Below are 17224 nucleotides of genomic sequence, written 5' to 3'. Positions count from 1 at the left end.
CGATCAGTGAAAATATCTAGCATTTCGCCAGGATAAAAGCCAAGTACTTGCCATATTCCTAAAAGAAAATACCAATTATAAGTATATAAATTTGTACTTTTCAAAATTACATGAACTTCAACAAGGGTTTCTTCAAGGTCAAAGGGAATTTGCATGGTGATCTTAAAACTTATGACTATTGAAATGAAACAAGAAAAATGCACTCGTTCATAAGAATTTTAGACTCTCCTTGTTAACTGATAAGTATTGGACAAATAGAGGAAAATGCGCAAAAAAATCAATTATAGGGTAAAAGAGCAAAAGCCTGAACAAGTCTTGAAATCATGGGTATTTTCATGATCAGGTAGGAGTGAATACACCTAGTGATGTCAAGAAGATCCACTGAAGGCTAATTTAATTTGAAAAAAATCAACAAAACCTGTATCTAATTCAACACACCTACCTCTTGCATTGCGATAGAACGAAGATACTGCCATACTAGAAGGGGTACAAACTGTATACAGAACCGCTTTAATTCTAGGTGTCCAGACCGGTAAAACTCATACAGCTGACTTGATACAGAATCTTGATACTGGAAAGAAAACAGGCAGAAACAAAATGATAAATAACTAAAAAAATATTTGAAATAAGAGCAGCGACAAAGCTACATGTAGGAGACGTTTTCTTTCGAAAGTCAATGGGATTTGAAGTGTCATAAAAAATTGCAGAGGAAAAAAAATATTGTCACAACTTACTGCAGACCAATTCTTAAAGGTGGACAGAAAATATAAGTGATGTCATAAAAAAACTGGAATGAAATATTAAAGGATCATGTGTGTGTACACTTTGGCTATTATAAACTGGTAAACATAATGATGAAAAAAAGTCTGTGGTGTCAAGTGATTTTCTTATATTATTGACAATTTTTCTCACACTAATGTTGTAATATTGATTTTCAATACATGTATTTTTTAGCAGGCAAAATGAACTCGTGTAGCAGTATAGAGCAGTAGCCATACATAAAAATCATTTTGTGACATTATAGGTACACTGAATGTACAATTTAGACTGGTTACAGTCGTGACATCCTCCCTCCCCCATCATTACACCAGTCCTACTATTACAGTGGACTGAAAATACTAAATCCACATCTGAAGTAGATGTACAGTACATAGGGTCAATGGACAGGCTTGAATCTACATGTAGTCATGTACTGAGTTGATGACAACCTTTTTACTTCGGATTGAAGTCGTACCCCTTCTTCTTTTCATTTTCCAACTCAGAATATAGTATTGCATGGTGATGTACATACTTGCAAATCTTCCTCAAATAAGCTGAATATTTGTATACTCTATACATATGAACAAAGGGACTAAATATCAGAGGTGAATTAGAGAACATCTTGAAAAGAGCATCAGGAATTTCCTAATGTTTCTTTTCAGTAGAGCTTCATCATGCAGCCTGCCATTTTGATAAAGTACTCTATCCATCAAAATGTCATAGTGATAACGATAACTCGGTATTAATGGCTTAGAGGATAATGCAGTCAATATGTATGTACATATTGATTTGTCATCTTGTTTGAAAACTTTATTCATTCCAAAAATGTAAACTACAAACAAGCATAACTCTCACCGTGTTTACACTTAATCGGCTTTTGGTTCAGAACCAAAAGCCGATGCAGAATCGGCTATTGGTTTGCGTTTACACATTGTTACAGCTCGTCGTTCAGAACCGCGAACCGATGTAAAAACCTAAAATGATACGCACACCAACAATATAAATCATAATAAAGACAACGCTGGATCAGTGCGCTTACAATTACGTCACAATGGTAAAGTGAATGAAATGCACACAAATTGCCAATGCAGAATCGGCTTTCTGTTTACACGTAGTAAAAAAACAGATTCTGCATCTGCTCGCGGTTCAGAACCTATTACTTTCATTGGTGGTGCAAATTGCCGGTTCTGAACCGCGAGCCGATGCCAGTTACTCGCGTTTACACGCTATGAAAAAGCCGATGCTGCATTGGCTCGCGGTTCAGACCCGTGAGCCGATTCAAAAGCCGATTAAGTGTAAACAAGGTATCTATTGGAAATACATGGAGATCTTTTTCATATGGGACATATATTTACATTGTATCTGAGATTTTCACATCAAGAATAAAATGTAAGCAGCAAGATTAAGAGTGAAATAGAAAAAGAAGTGAAAGCCTCTATAATATTAAATAAGTTTCATAATTTTATGTATGTACTGGTACTGTAAAGAAGAAAAGTTAATGTAATATTATTGTTGGCAAAATCATCTTTCCCTTTTTCCCCTTAGTATAGTTCTACAGTATGTGTAAGTTCTTACCCGATCCCCTCTCTCTCCTCCCTTTCTTTCCCAATACCTTCTTTAATATTTCTTGCTTTTTCTCAGTCTTCCCCCAACCTCTTGGTCCTTCCACTCTATATTCTTTTCTAATGTTTCCCTTCTGTCTTCCTCTCTCTACCCTCCCCCTCTCTCTCTTTTCCTTACTTATTATTTCTACAAGTACAAGTACATGTACATCTATACAGTTTATATGTCATGTTCTTTACACATATATATATTTTTTAAATACTTTGTTCTCCTTTTCTGTAATCTGCCAATACATGTACATTCAAGGATTTTAAAACATTAATGATGTGGTTTTGAATTGTGCCCTTCTTAGAAGCAATATACTGGTGCAACTTTAGTTTGGTATGCCCACTATTGAGTAAGTACCATGCACACTCAAACACATCTAAGAAAAAAAAATATGGTACAGCTCGAGCAGTAGGTAAGATGCAGAGATGTCTGATACAATGCAAACAGAAAGAGAATGGAAGACGGAGGATAATTGAAGTGGAGGAGCAGAGGATAATATAAAAGCCCTGCTTCACCTTCCTCTTATCCAATATAACAAGATCTAGAGGGCTGAGGATTGTAATGCTAATATCTCTAAGTGCAGGAGCCGGGTCGGAGAAGGGCAGCTCCATCAGAGAATGAAAGGGCTCAGGAAGGATGAAGGAAGGAAGATATGGTTGTTAATTTTCTGAAACCATTACTGCTGGCATATTTGGTGTCTGCAACCCATGCTCTACAGTGCTCTATGGGAAATAAAAGAGTGCATGTTTTTCATGAGATATCACATTTTCAAAGGAACTAAAGAATCAAATTTGAAAGTAGTTTCATAATATGAATATGTACCATAACACTTGTCTTTAAAGACAAGACAAGGAGTTAGAGATGTAGGATAGCCATGATTTGTATTTTATGTGATGGGATTCTGTAAGATACAACTATCCATTCCCCCCTTCCCATCACAATTTTTACGTCTCAGGCAGATTTTCAGGCCAACTACATGTTCGGAGGTCCATGTGTACACATGAATTGCCAAACCCAAAACGCAATCGGTAATTTCAAACTCCTGGTAATATTGATCCTGATATTCATTTACTCGTATAATTTAGAAATTGATTTAAAAATGAAACAAGAGACACCAAATTATTCAGTGGTCCAAGAAACATAAATAAAATGTTGAGTCTCTTGTTGATTTAGCTATTAATGTTTCATTGGGAGGGGAGGGGGAGGGGGGGGGATAAGGAGGTAATAAGAACATTCTTAATAGAATATTGAGTGCCTAGACACAAGCTATTATAATCCATACTTCACACAATCGTCTCCAACGATGCGCCATGCTTTCAGATGACATATCTGTTGATAGGTTCCTTTAACTCACTGCTGAGGTAACATTGGAAAGCCAATAAGGCTAAAAGCACCGAAGCACAGTGCTGGAAGGAGCAACCCCGATGCAGTAAATTTAGAGAGATCATATATCTCTGTCTGAACTGCAGAGACAATGATTAGAGATGTGTAGCTAATACATCAATTGATAGAGACAAAAAAAATTGGAAACAAAATGAAACAAATAAAAATAGAGAAAATTGAGATGGGGAAGGGGTGGGAAGGGAGATAATGGAAAGGGGATGAGATGATTCCTATTATCTATCAAGATGATTTGGTCTTCATAATTCCCCCCCCCCAAGGAAAAAATGATTGAAAAGGAGTTGAAGAGAGATACTGAAAGAGATGAAACATCTGACAAACTGAATTCCTGGACTCGTTCCTACATTGCGTACATGCAATGCAGATTTGAGAAAAGGTGCAGGCAAAGAACCAAGCCTGCACCTGACGAGCATATTGAATTATTGTCAGATGAATCTAATGAGATCATGCCTGCTAAACTCATTGTGGCACGCTGTACTATCTATTCAAAGGCTAATAAATCTATCATTGGCTGAGTGCGTAGTGCTTGCATTTTAATTGGTGTACTATTGAGATCATAACACCGTGAGCAAAGAATGATAATGGTAAAAATTAGTTTACTGAATTTTGCTGGTATTCACAAAAAACATTTACTAATTGCCCCTCTCTTTTCTTTCTTGCTTTCTCTATTTTCATTGTTATAATACACTTTGTGGACAACTACGATCAGTGGAATATGATGGGATAGTTTATTACATCCTTGGAAATGAAGTGCACTAATTTACAATATATCTCCCATTTTCAAGACCAGATTAAAAGTAGGCCTATGGTATGGTTAAATATTAAACTATGATGAATCATTTTACTACCCAAAGGCAATAAATGAAGAGTGAAAAGCTCAGTTTAAGCTGATGGATATCGCATTTTTCGCAATGATTCGCCTTTCATATCATGATAATTATATTCACCAGCCAAAATCTGCCTGACACAAGTGTTTTACATTGCCAAGATTATTGCCTGCGAAAGATTCTCGCCGAAGTGAAGATTTGGGTTGGTAAAAACCTAATTTGGCAATACCTGCATTTTGCATGACCTTTGATTTGGGCCAAAGGGCCAGTCAAAAGCTTTGCTTGGTACATACATGTATTTCAGGCAGGACCCTAGAGTTTGGCCATCCTAAAAGTTCTAGATGGGAAAGGGGTATAGCCTATAGGATAAAGGGGGGGGGGGTCTAGATTAATAACCCATTTCAGCTCCTATTTAAAAGCGATGCTAGATGCTATGACTTCTAGTCTTGATAGACCTGAATACTGGTAACCTGTCAACCTAGCCTACGATACTTGTCCTACATAGTGATGTCCCCATTTGATTTAGAGTTGAAAACTAAATTTTAAATAAATGCCAGATGAATTTTAGAAACTTGCTTGCAAAATGAACAATACTCCCCTCCTCCATCCACTCTCCTCCTCCATCCACTCTCCATTCCCTTTCTGATTTCCTTCATACAGCTTTAACAGAAGATGCAACATCAGAAGGGATCACGAGATGTCCTGATAATGCTAAAACGCTCCATACTAAAAAAAAATTCTAGGTGGCCCTATCAGTCCACCAAAATCACCAATTTCATATTCTTGGTGACTTGCGAAGCAATATGGTGGCCCTAAAACCATATAAAATATCAAAACTTTGGTAGCAGGCAACCAAGTGTGGGCTTTTACAGAATTTTGCTGGCCTGATTCTCGTTTTAGGTTGCCCTGGGCCACTCCTGCTATAATGGACAAAAATAATTTGGTTGGTGTTGCTGTACAGATCAAAGTATCTGTGATATGTCTTTCATACATGTTAATGTGAAAGGGGTATTGTGGAAGCGTCATGGGGTAGAGGTTCCGACTCTCACCTGGCAATCAGAGGGTCGTGTGTTTGAATCCCACCATTGCCTAGCATCCTCTGGCAAGGCGTCAATAACAAATTTGCCACTCTCCATGCAGGTGTTAAATGGGCACCCGGTACAGAGTGGAGCAAGTGCAAACATTGTGTGTGGTATGCCAGGATCTGATTACAGGGGTAATAATAACTAGAGATGCTCGGAGGGTCGCGCAGCCGAGCACATGTATCCCCCGAACCCACCATGTCATCCGTCATTGCGATATATAGAGCTCACACAGAAATTTGACATACAATCATGGCGACAATGACCCTGCCCACATTTTGCCTGTGAGTACTAAATTTGATGGCAATATTATGACGTAGCAGCGTGACTCTGCAGAACCTTAAAGGACAAGTCCACCCCAACATAAAGTATATTTGAATAAAAAGAGAACAAGGCAAAAGCGATTTTGTGTCTCACCCATTTATGAAAATAACCAGAAATATCGTGATTTGCAAGGGCACGCAACAGAATTGTATCGAAACTTCATTGTGAAATGATTGGGATGGAATAACACTTGTCATAAGAGCCTTGCATGTAAACTTTAATGTTGACCTGAAAATGACCTTTGACCTTACCATGTGACCTCCCACTGCAGCAAAATATGCTGGTTGCCTAAGTACATCTACCATCCAAGTTTTGTTGAAAAGTGACTTACGGTTGCGGACTTAGGTGTCATGATTGTCTTTCATGTAAACTTTAACATTGACCTAAAAAGGACCTTTGACCTAACCATGTGACCTCCGAATGCAGCATCACATGCAGGTCCCCCAAGTTCATCTACCATCCTAGTTTGGTTGAAAAGTGACTTACTGTTGCAGAGTATGGTGTCATAAGAGTCTTGCATGTAAACTTTAATGTTGACTTAAAAATGACCTTTGACCTTCCCATGTGACCTCTGACTGCAGCATAACATGCAGGTTCCCCAAGTCCATCTACCATCCAAGTTTTGTTGAAAAGTGACTTACGGTTGCGGAGTTAGGTGTCATAAGAGTCTTGCATGTAAACTTTAACCTTGACCTGAAAAGGACCTTTGACCTAACCATGTGACCTCTGAATGCAGCATCACATGCAGGTCCCCCAAGTCCATCTACCATCCTAGTTTGGTTGATAAGTGACTTACTGTTGCGGAGTATGGTGTCATAAGAGTCTTGCATGTAAAATTTAATGTTGACTTAAAAATGACCTTTGGGCTTTGACCTTATCATGTGACCTCCGACTGCAGCATAACATGCAGGTTCCCCAAGTCCATCTACATGTACCATCCAAGTTTGGTTGAAAAGCGACTCACGGCTGCGGAGTTAAGTTTGTGACGGATAGACGGCATTTACCTTTGGTGGGCGAGAGACAAACTCTTGTTACCATGGCAATGATGGCTCGGCCCACACCAAAATCAATAGACGGCTTCGCTATACCATACTCTACCTTCATGCCAAGTTTGAGGATGATCGGAGAAGAAATGCAGCTGATAGAGTGCTTACAAGAAAATCTCTGTGGCGGCGGCGCAATGAGGCCAAATCTATAGCATCCTCCGAACTCTGTTCGGGGGATACAATTACAATGTAAAGTGCTTAGAAACAAAGTGTAATAAGCACTATGTAAATGTAACTATTATTATCATTACCTTATATTTGTATGAAAACTGATATGTGTGAACATTAAGATATTAGACAGAGTTTTAATACCTAGAGGCAATGCAGAGGAAGAAGCTAGATTGAGGTTGATATCGCTGAAATGAAAGTAGACTTGTGATTTGCATCATTAATCTACAGGGATATTCATACCCATCCATCATACAAAAAAATCCTGGTAACTTCTTCTAGCATTTGCATCTGCCTGAATACAGGTACGTGTACTTGTATGAGCAAGCATTAAGACTCTTATAAAAGGGAAACCTAGTGGGCGGGGCACTTGCACTGAGTGGATAACAGGCATGACTACTACTAGGATGTACTACTAGTACGTGATAAGAGTTCGATTTGCGTGAGGTGTAGGAGGTGGGGCCGTACTAAACCAAATGATGTAGGTAAACTTTAAAGGTAAAACCGAAGCCAAAGTCTGTATTGCAGTATATGTTTAGGGGTTTAATTCAGAGAATACTTGCCTAGTGCATTGTTTTGCTTCCAATGCTTATTTAAGGGTAGGGTTTCTAAGGGATGCATTTTCAGAATATGGAAAATACTTGTTTAGGGTGCTTTTCGAGACCCCATGGTTGCGCATGGTATCGACTCGTCAATGGAAGTGGCCCCCCGGGAAGGAAACCAATATTATGTAGGCCATGTACATTACCACGCACCAAAATGTTCTAGAACCTAGTACTTTGGATTGAACTTTTTTTTTAAACCATCCCTGCAAACTCAGGGATATCCCCGCCAAATTTATTGTTATTTATTAAAGAGGACCTACAATTTTCATTTACTTTTTTCGAGGAGCAAATTTTTTTTTTCATACTTGCAAAATATAGCACCTGGATTTTATTAATCAGATAATACCTACATGTAGAATATTCAATCACATAATATTATGATAATACCCAGCATTTTCTTATTTGATGGGGCCAGTGTGAAGACGATTGATTCTAAAGGAAGATTCCTCAAGGCATTAAGGAAGGCTGGGTCTCCCTCTCACATCCCAGGGTTAAACAAGAATCCTAATCATAAAGTGTGTTCATACTTCATTTATTTACAAATATGCGGCTTTTTGTTTCATAAATCCTTATTGTTGTGTGTGTCCTTTTTATTTCACCCTTTGTTGTGTTGTGTATGAATATGACGTAAATGAAATCCCTGCCAGTAACTTGTCCATAAATCCTACAAATATCAAAATCAAGTCCGATTTTGTCACAGAATGGTAGGCTCTAAGTTGAAATACATGTACGTCAGAAGAGGAGGTAGGAAATTTTAATTTTCCGCATCACATATGAATGCATAAAATGCATGTTACACTCTTGATGTAGAGTAAATTTACATTAAACCATGGTGACCAAACACCCATTGTACATGTAGTATAAGAACATTTTAAAATATGTAATATCAAATGCATGAATTTCAATTTTTCAATGATGACCACTTGTTTTTTTCTTTCAGGAGAGGTAATGAAATAATGTGTCTGTTGATATACAAGGTACATGTACATAAAAACACTTTATTTTTTTGAATTTTTTTTTTGTTGATTTATTTTTTTACTTCACAATACATGGGAAAGTTGCTTGCATACACTGTATGACATCTATATATAGAACAAAAAACCTAATTACTTTTCAAATCTGTGACGGGTTTTCCTGAATCCTTCACCCATATTTTGTTTATTCTCTCTTTTTTTTTCTACATTTATACAAAAAATTCTGTCAAGGTGAACACTTCAGTGCTATTACTAAATATAGGATTAACTACAGTAAATCCTGTTTTATTGTTCACCTGTAGTGAAGGCCTGTCTTCAGAGGCTACCCCAAATATTATTTCCCAACTGGAATGAATTATAGAATCTCTATATAAAGGCCACCTTGTTCACTTATTCTGTTTCACTCTGGTAGCCTTATAAAGGGAAATATGACTGTATCTTGCTTCAACGGGTAATGACTGACACAATTTGTGTACAAATATCCAATTATTCCTTATTATTGAAAATAAATCCATCCATTTAAGTTTAGAACAAATATTTTTGAAAACATGGATTACTAGTACTTAGTTTGGTGTGAGTGTACAGTATAATTGTATGAACACCTCATTTAGTCCAGCTGTCAGGTGTGAATGACATCATCCAAAATGTATTGTATATACTGTAGCCAGTGTGAATAGTGCAAACACAGACCACTGGAACTGATTTTCAAAAAAGAACACATTATAAAATTTGTCAGGTGTGAATGACATCATCCAAAATGTATTGAACCCAGTGTGAAGAGTGTGAACACAGCCCACTAGAACTGATTAAAAAAGATACATTACGAAAACGGTAAGTGTCAGGTGTGAAAGACACATCATCCAAAATATATATTGTAGCCAGTGTAAAAAGTGTGAACACATTCCATTAGAAATGATTTTCATCCAAGGCCTGATCTGACTGAAAGTAATGCATGTATAAAGGAAACAAAATGCAGTATATTGTGCTATGTCCAATGTAGAGCATGGGCAGCAAATGTATCACCAAGACAGCATCCTACAGTGTACATGTACATGTAGCATCCCAAATTGATTTCTGCAACAAACTCTATACTGGCCAGTCAGAGTCCCCTACGGGTTATGGATGGTCACGGCTAGATGTCAGGCACGGTAATCAAAATAGAAGACAACAGTTCACCAAATAAAAGGTTGCAGTTGATTTGGGGCAAAAATGAAGCAAATTACGGGTAAATCACTTTCAAATAGTACCCCTATCCCCTACAGTATAGTACCCAGGGATACCACTCCATGAATTATACATAAGTGACATTTTCTTAAGGTTTACAAAGGTTTACATAAAAAAATGTCAATGATTTTTGTAACGAGGCAAGCTTGACAATAGTACACATAAATTTGATGAAAAACTAAAAGGATTGGATTTTTTCTCCAAAGTAAAAAGCAAATAAAATCAATATTTTAATGAGTCACTTGAAAACCAAATTTGTGTAAGGGCAGAACAGTGTATAATGAGACTCATTGAAACATTGCTTCAGTTGCCAACAACTTGTGATCATACGCTTTAAATAGTATCAAATTAGGTTAAAATGGGGGAGTGAACTATATTTGGTGCTGACCAAGAAATCTGAATAGAACACTTTTTGCTATCTTACATGTACATGTATGTAGGTTTATCAACCCACTTTGATATTGACAAGTCTGCACAAAATCATGACTGGAAAATAATGATGTATTCACTATCTGTGCAGGTTGATTCCAAGATTCCCTACTACATGTACCATATTTTTCGGAATATAAACCGCAGCCGTGTATTAACCGCACCCCCAAAATTGGGAGTTTGGTTGGATGAGCATATTTTACGAAAAATTATGACAGACCAAAAGATATATTACTAATTTTTGAATTTTAAAAAATGGTTACTTCATTCTTTAACTTTATTTTTCAAAGAATATAAATTATTTCTATATGAAATGGCAGTATTGTATATCAAACTTAATAGTCTAAAAAAGAAAACAAAAATGTTGAGAGAAGATGAGGGGAAAAAATGAAGAATAGGGGACATTTTTCATTGCCTATTTTCTAACAGATTACGATCGATTACGATTACATGCCTATTGTAAAGCATTTTCAATGCACTTTTTAGGTGTAAAAAAATAAGTTTTCATTACAAAATACAAGGTTTTTTTAAGGAAATGGTGACCATAAAATGGCATTTTTTAATATCAAAATTATGGTATTAAAAGGGAGTTTTTTTTAATATTGAGAGAAAAACATTATTTATTGCCTTTTTTAATAACCGATTACGATCACGATCGATTACGATTACATGCCTATTGAAGAGCATTTCCCATGCAATTTTAGTTGAAAAAAAAGTTTTCATCATAAAACAATCAAGGTTTTTTTTTCGAAAACATTTTTAAATTGATAGTAGTTAAATAAATAATATAAACCAATCTTTACAAAGAAGATTTTTCAAAATAAACTTCGCATAATATACTCCCTATTTTTTAGTAACCAACAAATAATTATACATTAAATATTCTATATAATTGTTGGTTCACTGGGCGTTGTGGCGTGCGCCTGTCATCCAAGCTATGGGGAAGTTACAAATTGATGCAGATGTTCGAGGTTCGAGCCCTGGTCACGTCTTTCGGATGGTGACGTTAAAGGTTGGTCCCAGACATAAATAATTATATCTGATTGATAAACGTCTGACAAAACTCAAATACACACATACACACACCAATTTATTTTTCCGACAAAACATAGTCAAATTCCAACGAAATTTTGTTGTCTCTTTGTATAAACCGCACCCAATAATTCAAGATTATAAGACGGGAAAAAGGCTCGGTTTATACACCGGAAAATATGGTAGTTATTGCAAGCAGAACTGCTTTTAATAATTCTCTCATAAAAAAATGTGTAAAGCACAGATGCCAATTAGAACTGTTCATACATGTATTGTGTCATTCTGTTACAAATATTTTTTTCAAAATAAAGCAATCAGTGCCTTAATTCAGCATTTTTTTTAGGATCATCTCTCTCTGTTATGATACAGTAGTCTTGCCTTGCATACCCTTGGAAATAAGCAAGTGCGATTTTGCAGCCTTGTTTTTATTTTTAATATAAATTCAACCATCTAGAGATGCAATCCACATCACACCCATATGTGAATGGGGTATAAGATGTTGGGTGGACTAGATAGGAAAAGCTTGCCATCCATTCTCACTGCAGAGATTTATTGATTTTCCTCCTCTAGATATCAATATGGTTTATTCACTCCCTAGTCAAATGTGTTCCTTTTCCTCCTGCGTTGTACATCACACACACATGCTATACATGTACATGCGATACCCTGGATCATTTATTTGATTTTGTTTTATTGAATTACTGGTAATATGTACTTATGGTTTTAAATACGACTACAAAATTTATATATTACATAACGTTTAAGCAAGGACATGCACATGTAGCTTCAGGTGTTAATTAGATTTTGTGTTTCCATTCGCAAAATATACGTTTTTTTCCAATGGAAATGCTAAAAATAAACAATGATGATGGACACAACAAATAAAAATGTATCATTACATTTAGAGGCAACTATGATAAAAAATGCACTATAGACACAAATATATTGTATCAATTTTCATCAACAATGTATTTTAATTCTATCAAAATTAGGCCTGACTCTTTTTATATCTTCTTTGTTTTTAATCTTTATTTCATTTCAATTGCTATCTTCAGCTCTCTTTTATAGGGCAGCTCTAGGCAATAAAGTCTATACATTTATTTTACCTGACTAAAAGAGAAAGTCCAAACCAACAAAAAAGTTGATTTTAATACAAGAGAAAAAATAGGTTCTAATGTGAAAATTTTCATCAAAATAAGATGTAAAATATGAAAGTTATGAAATTTTAAAAGTTCTGCATGCTTTATTTCACAGTACATTGTATATGCACATCCTGGTCGGTTCACAAATTCAGGAACCGATGATCATCATGATGTATACCCATTCTCTGTTTCTTTTGTATTTTATTATATGAAATGTTTTGGTTTTCTCCCCATGGTGAGACAAATATTTATAATTCTTAAACATGTGGAATTGCCAAATTTGCAACCTATTATCTTTTGATGGAGAGTCTCCTTGTCAAGCTGCAATAAAAAGGAAATACTGAGTGACAACATCAACTCGCATGTGTTGTGCATAACTCTCATGTGAAAAATAAGTGAAATTCTAAAAAAGCCACAACTTTCATATCACCTCATTTAGATGTAATCTTCAGTGGTTTGCTTGTTGGATTTTACTTATTTCTCTTTCTATTGGGGTGGACTTCTTCTTTATGATTATTAGACAAGACCTCAATGGCTATTTTACAGATAAAGAAGAGCTTTCAAAAAAATATGAACTTACCACTGATGAGCTTGAATTCAGGACATGAAAAAGAGCCTTCAGGAGTTCCACATTGCTGCTGATTTGACGAGCGAAAGCTGGCATTCCAGAACCAGGTAGTGCCTACAGGTAGAAGAGGATGATTGAACAAAATCCCAAACACGTATTCTTTAACATGCATTATGATATTAATGTAAATTTCCCTCAATTGAATGAACAAGAAAATTGCTCCTATTTGTAATGAATGAATATCATTATATTTCTGTGTCAAGACACAAGACAATATCATTTGTTAAAACTCAATAGAATAGACATTGAGAAACCATTGCTCATTTCTGATGAAAATGAAAATTGTTTATCCTCTAGTATTGTTTTGGCCTTTTATAATAAAGTTCAGATGTGTCATCATTATAATATTTCAATGGCATGCAAGCAATTAACTCATTGTTCAGTTTTTTACATAATATTAGAAGTCATCTTGATAAAGTAATATAAGGAACTGCATGTATGCCAAAAGTTCATGTTGACTTATAAAAATGCCTTGTGCACGGCATCTGATAAATGAAATAACAAGGGGATTCAAATGCTACATACATGTAGACCAAGCATTATTCTGAGTCAATATTTCTTGTGAAAAGTAATTGTAAAATCATCTACAATGTACCTTAAATTCTGTCAACCACTCTCGCACCAATTTTTGGTCCATCTCTAATTTGTCTGGTATCATCAGGACTATTGAGGAAGAAAGGCAAAATGAAATTCATTTATTATCACAAATACTTTGAAGTCTTGATAAATGGGGGAAAAAAAGGAAATTGTTCTCAAGAAGATAGGGGAGAAAATGTAAAAACCCATATATCTCACGAGAAAGTCACACAGATTCCGGTGACCTGAGTTTGATTCCCAATTGGTGCGCTAGTGCCCTTTGGGTATTAACCACATCCATGCATCCCTCGGAGAGGACCTGAAGCCGTCGGTCCTCTGGTTGCTTGCTTCTAAGCATTTATGCTTTCTTAATAGCAATCAGGTAAAGAAAATCACTATTCGCCACTACACTGCGCAGTTAAGTTTTTGAATGATCACAAATGACAGGAAAACCTAATGAGTATTAAACGACCAAGGTACTCCAACATTCCTGTTTTGTATGTACATGTAGGCATCAAAACTCTCTATATCAGCCAATACTTTCATTAAAAATGTCTAAATAAAAAAAATATCACAATAATGGTCTTCTATTGATACATAAAACATTTCTTGTAGAAAAAGGCTGAATTATAATGCTTGTACAGTACAACTACAGTGTACAGTACATGTAGGTATAAAACTGTTCTTGATTTCACATAGAAAATTGATAAAACAGTAAAAAAAGTACTAAAACAAGTCAGTATAAATCTAAAAATCCATTCAACCTTGAGAAGTTAACCAGACTAATGAGTTCTAGACAAAACAAACATTTGGAATATGTGTGTGATGGAAAAGGCTGTTAGATTGCTTAGGGAACATGGATTCATATAGCAACAAAAAAGGAAAGAAAAAAAAACAATCATAGTATAGTTTATGCAAATATATCAATATAATTTTAATCTAACCACATGTGTTTACAATTGTCAAAACTTTCTTATTTTACATCCCAGCCATGGCGTAATTTCCTTCAGCAAGAAATTTTTCCACACCAAGCTGCACTCGACCCAGGTGAGGTGAATGGGTACCCGGCAGGATTAATTCCTTGCATGCATGAGCACTGAAAGGCAGCTCAAGCTTAAGCCGGGGTAATAATAATAACAACGTGCCTCGGAATAGAATATTTCTAGAAAGATTATTATTATTAATAAAACATATTTATTTGTAAAGATTTTATTTATTTTTCTAGCCTTTAATAGGAAAATATATTTCTATTCAAATTTTTACCAAAATAAGACAAGCTAGAAATTTGACCCTGACATTTTTTTTATAAAGTATATGTATAACAAATCAAATTTCAAACAAATTTCCTTTCAATGCCTTTCATCAGTTTCAAGTATTTTCCTAATTCCCCTAAAAAGCCATGTACTTCTTTTTTTTCTGTAAAAATTGAAATATTGTATAATTCAAACAATGAAAAAAAATAGTGAGTGATTGACATCATTAACTCTCTCATTTGCATATCACTCGAGTTGTGCATATAACTGTATTCAGCAAAATGAGCGAAACTTTAAAATGTCAAAACTTTCTTATTTTACATCCGATTTTGATGAAATTTTCAGCATTATGGTAGTTTGATTTTTCTATATTTATTCAATATATTTATTTTTCTGGGGTGGACTTGCCTTTAACCAATAATACACATTATAATATTTCTTTTGTTTTTATTGTTTGAATTATTCAAAATTTCTTTTTTAACAAATTTGACAATAAGGACCAATTTGACTAAACCATAGAGTATTAAACAATGCTAATTCCACATGTTCAGGGAGGAATCAATCGTTGTTTCACTTGGCATTGAGGAGAAATATTTCATATTTCACACAATAAAATACAAAAGAAATAATGGATGCCGTCATCAGTCCCCTCATTCGCATACAGACCAGGATGAGCATATAACTGTTAATTGTGAAATTTAGTGAAATTTTAAAATGTCATAAATTTCTTATTTTACATCCAATTTTGATGAAATTTTCAGCTTTATGCTTGTTGAAATTTTTGGAATTCAAATCAACTTTTTGTTGGAGTGGACTTGTCCTTTTTCACAATTTTTTTTTGTCCCGCGAAAAAGTACCAGAATTATTCTGGTTTGGCCTGAAATGCACTAAAACAGAAAAAAAATAAAATTCACGGCTGATTTCAAAACACTGCATGCGATGTTTTGAAGTCGGCCGTGAGTAATACTAGGGAGACCGCAAGATCAACCACTTCATTAAACTGTCTGATTTTTTCATATCTTGATAAAAATAGAAATCTACCAAATTTCATAGTAATCCATGAATCATTTTTTAGTAATAATCAAATAAATTTTGAATGAAATTCCACCAAATGCTCCAAATAGGTTCTGTAGTATAATTTGTCACAACACACAAACAGCTGAAACACACGACCACACACAGAGTGCAGATATTTTGGAGCATTTTATTCTCTTTAATTTGATACCAAAATCATTAAATTTGGATAACAGGATCATGTGTCAGAAATGCATTGAACTTTGATTTTTCCCTCAAAACCATGACCATTTTTGACTGTGTGAATGCAGTGAAAAGGGCGAAATTTTTTGCTCTGTGAGACTGTGTGCAGTCCCCCTAGACGTGTGCAGTCACTCCCCAGACGCCTCCAGGCTAGCCTGAGGTACATTATATTAGCATGCAGCACTCAGCTTAGACAGCTGGCAGTCGTCTGTTTCAAGGAGTTTTAAAAATTTTTTTAAAAATTTCTCCTCGTACACAGACGGGTCGCTATCTTGAAGCCACCATTAGGGGACTTGCCAATACTATCCAAAATCCCCCCGTCGGGGCTCTTTGATTTTTGTCTTTAATGAATAAAAATTTTGAAAATTAATGCGACCAAAATGCAAATTAATATTCCCTCTTGGCTCTTGGCATTAATTGCCAAAAAATGGAGAAAAATAAAGTTAAAATGAAAATATAAAAAATATGCCCACTTTATCGTCTTTCAAACGTAATTATAAAATGTACCTTTTCTCTCGATCTCAAAACAATGCACTTAAAATTATTTTTTTAACCAACTAACCAACCAACTGAACGGAGTTCAGCTGAACAACCAACATAACAGAGACCGAAGCTTTAGTTTTGGTCTAGGAGTAGGACCTAGTCAGCTCAGCTCAGCATGCAGCAGAGAGCCGCAGCATTAGGAAGGAGATTCGAAGGAATTCCAGGCCGACAGACAAGGGGTGCCGCTCTCCACGTGACCGCCCGACGCTCCGCTCATACGACAAGAACCAAAATCAACCCACAACTAGCTATCTCGATAATCTCGAACAGCAATCACACCTCTAGATATACCACTGACATAATTATTTTAAAACAAAGATACGGATAAGCAATTACAATGTCA

The 17224-nt window shown here is 35.5% G+C and overlaps 1 protein-coding gene across 1 annotated transcript in view; it reads right to left on the bottom strand.

The window, feature by feature from the left end:
* The window catches only part of LOC121426499 (hyccin-like), a 39156-nt gene that overhangs the window by 21834 nt on the left and 98 nt on the right, over positions 1-17224 (bottom strand). The window contains exons 2-4 of the mRNA XM_041622832.1: positions 13848-13915; positions 13205-13306; positions 443-571 (exon numbers count right to left, since the gene is read on the bottom strand). Coding sequence (XP_041478766.1) covers positions 443-571; positions 13205-13306; positions 13848-13910 — 294 coding nt within the window. The 5' untranslated portion in view covers positions 13911-13915. The remainder of the gene's footprint in view (positions 1-442; positions 572-13204; positions 13307-13847; positions 13916-17224) is intronic.

Source organism: Lytechinus variegatus, chromosome 1 (genome assembly GCF_018143015.1).
Source record: "Lytechinus variegatus isolate NC3 chromosome 1, Lvar_3.0, whole genome shotgun sequence".
NCBI classification, from domain to species: Eukaryota; Metazoa; Echinodermata; class Echinoidea; order Temnopleuroida; family Toxopneustidae; genus Lytechinus; species Lytechinus variegatus.
The sequence above is the reverse complement of the archived record's forward strand: the minus strand, read 5'-3'. Positions and strand labels throughout refer to the sequence as shown.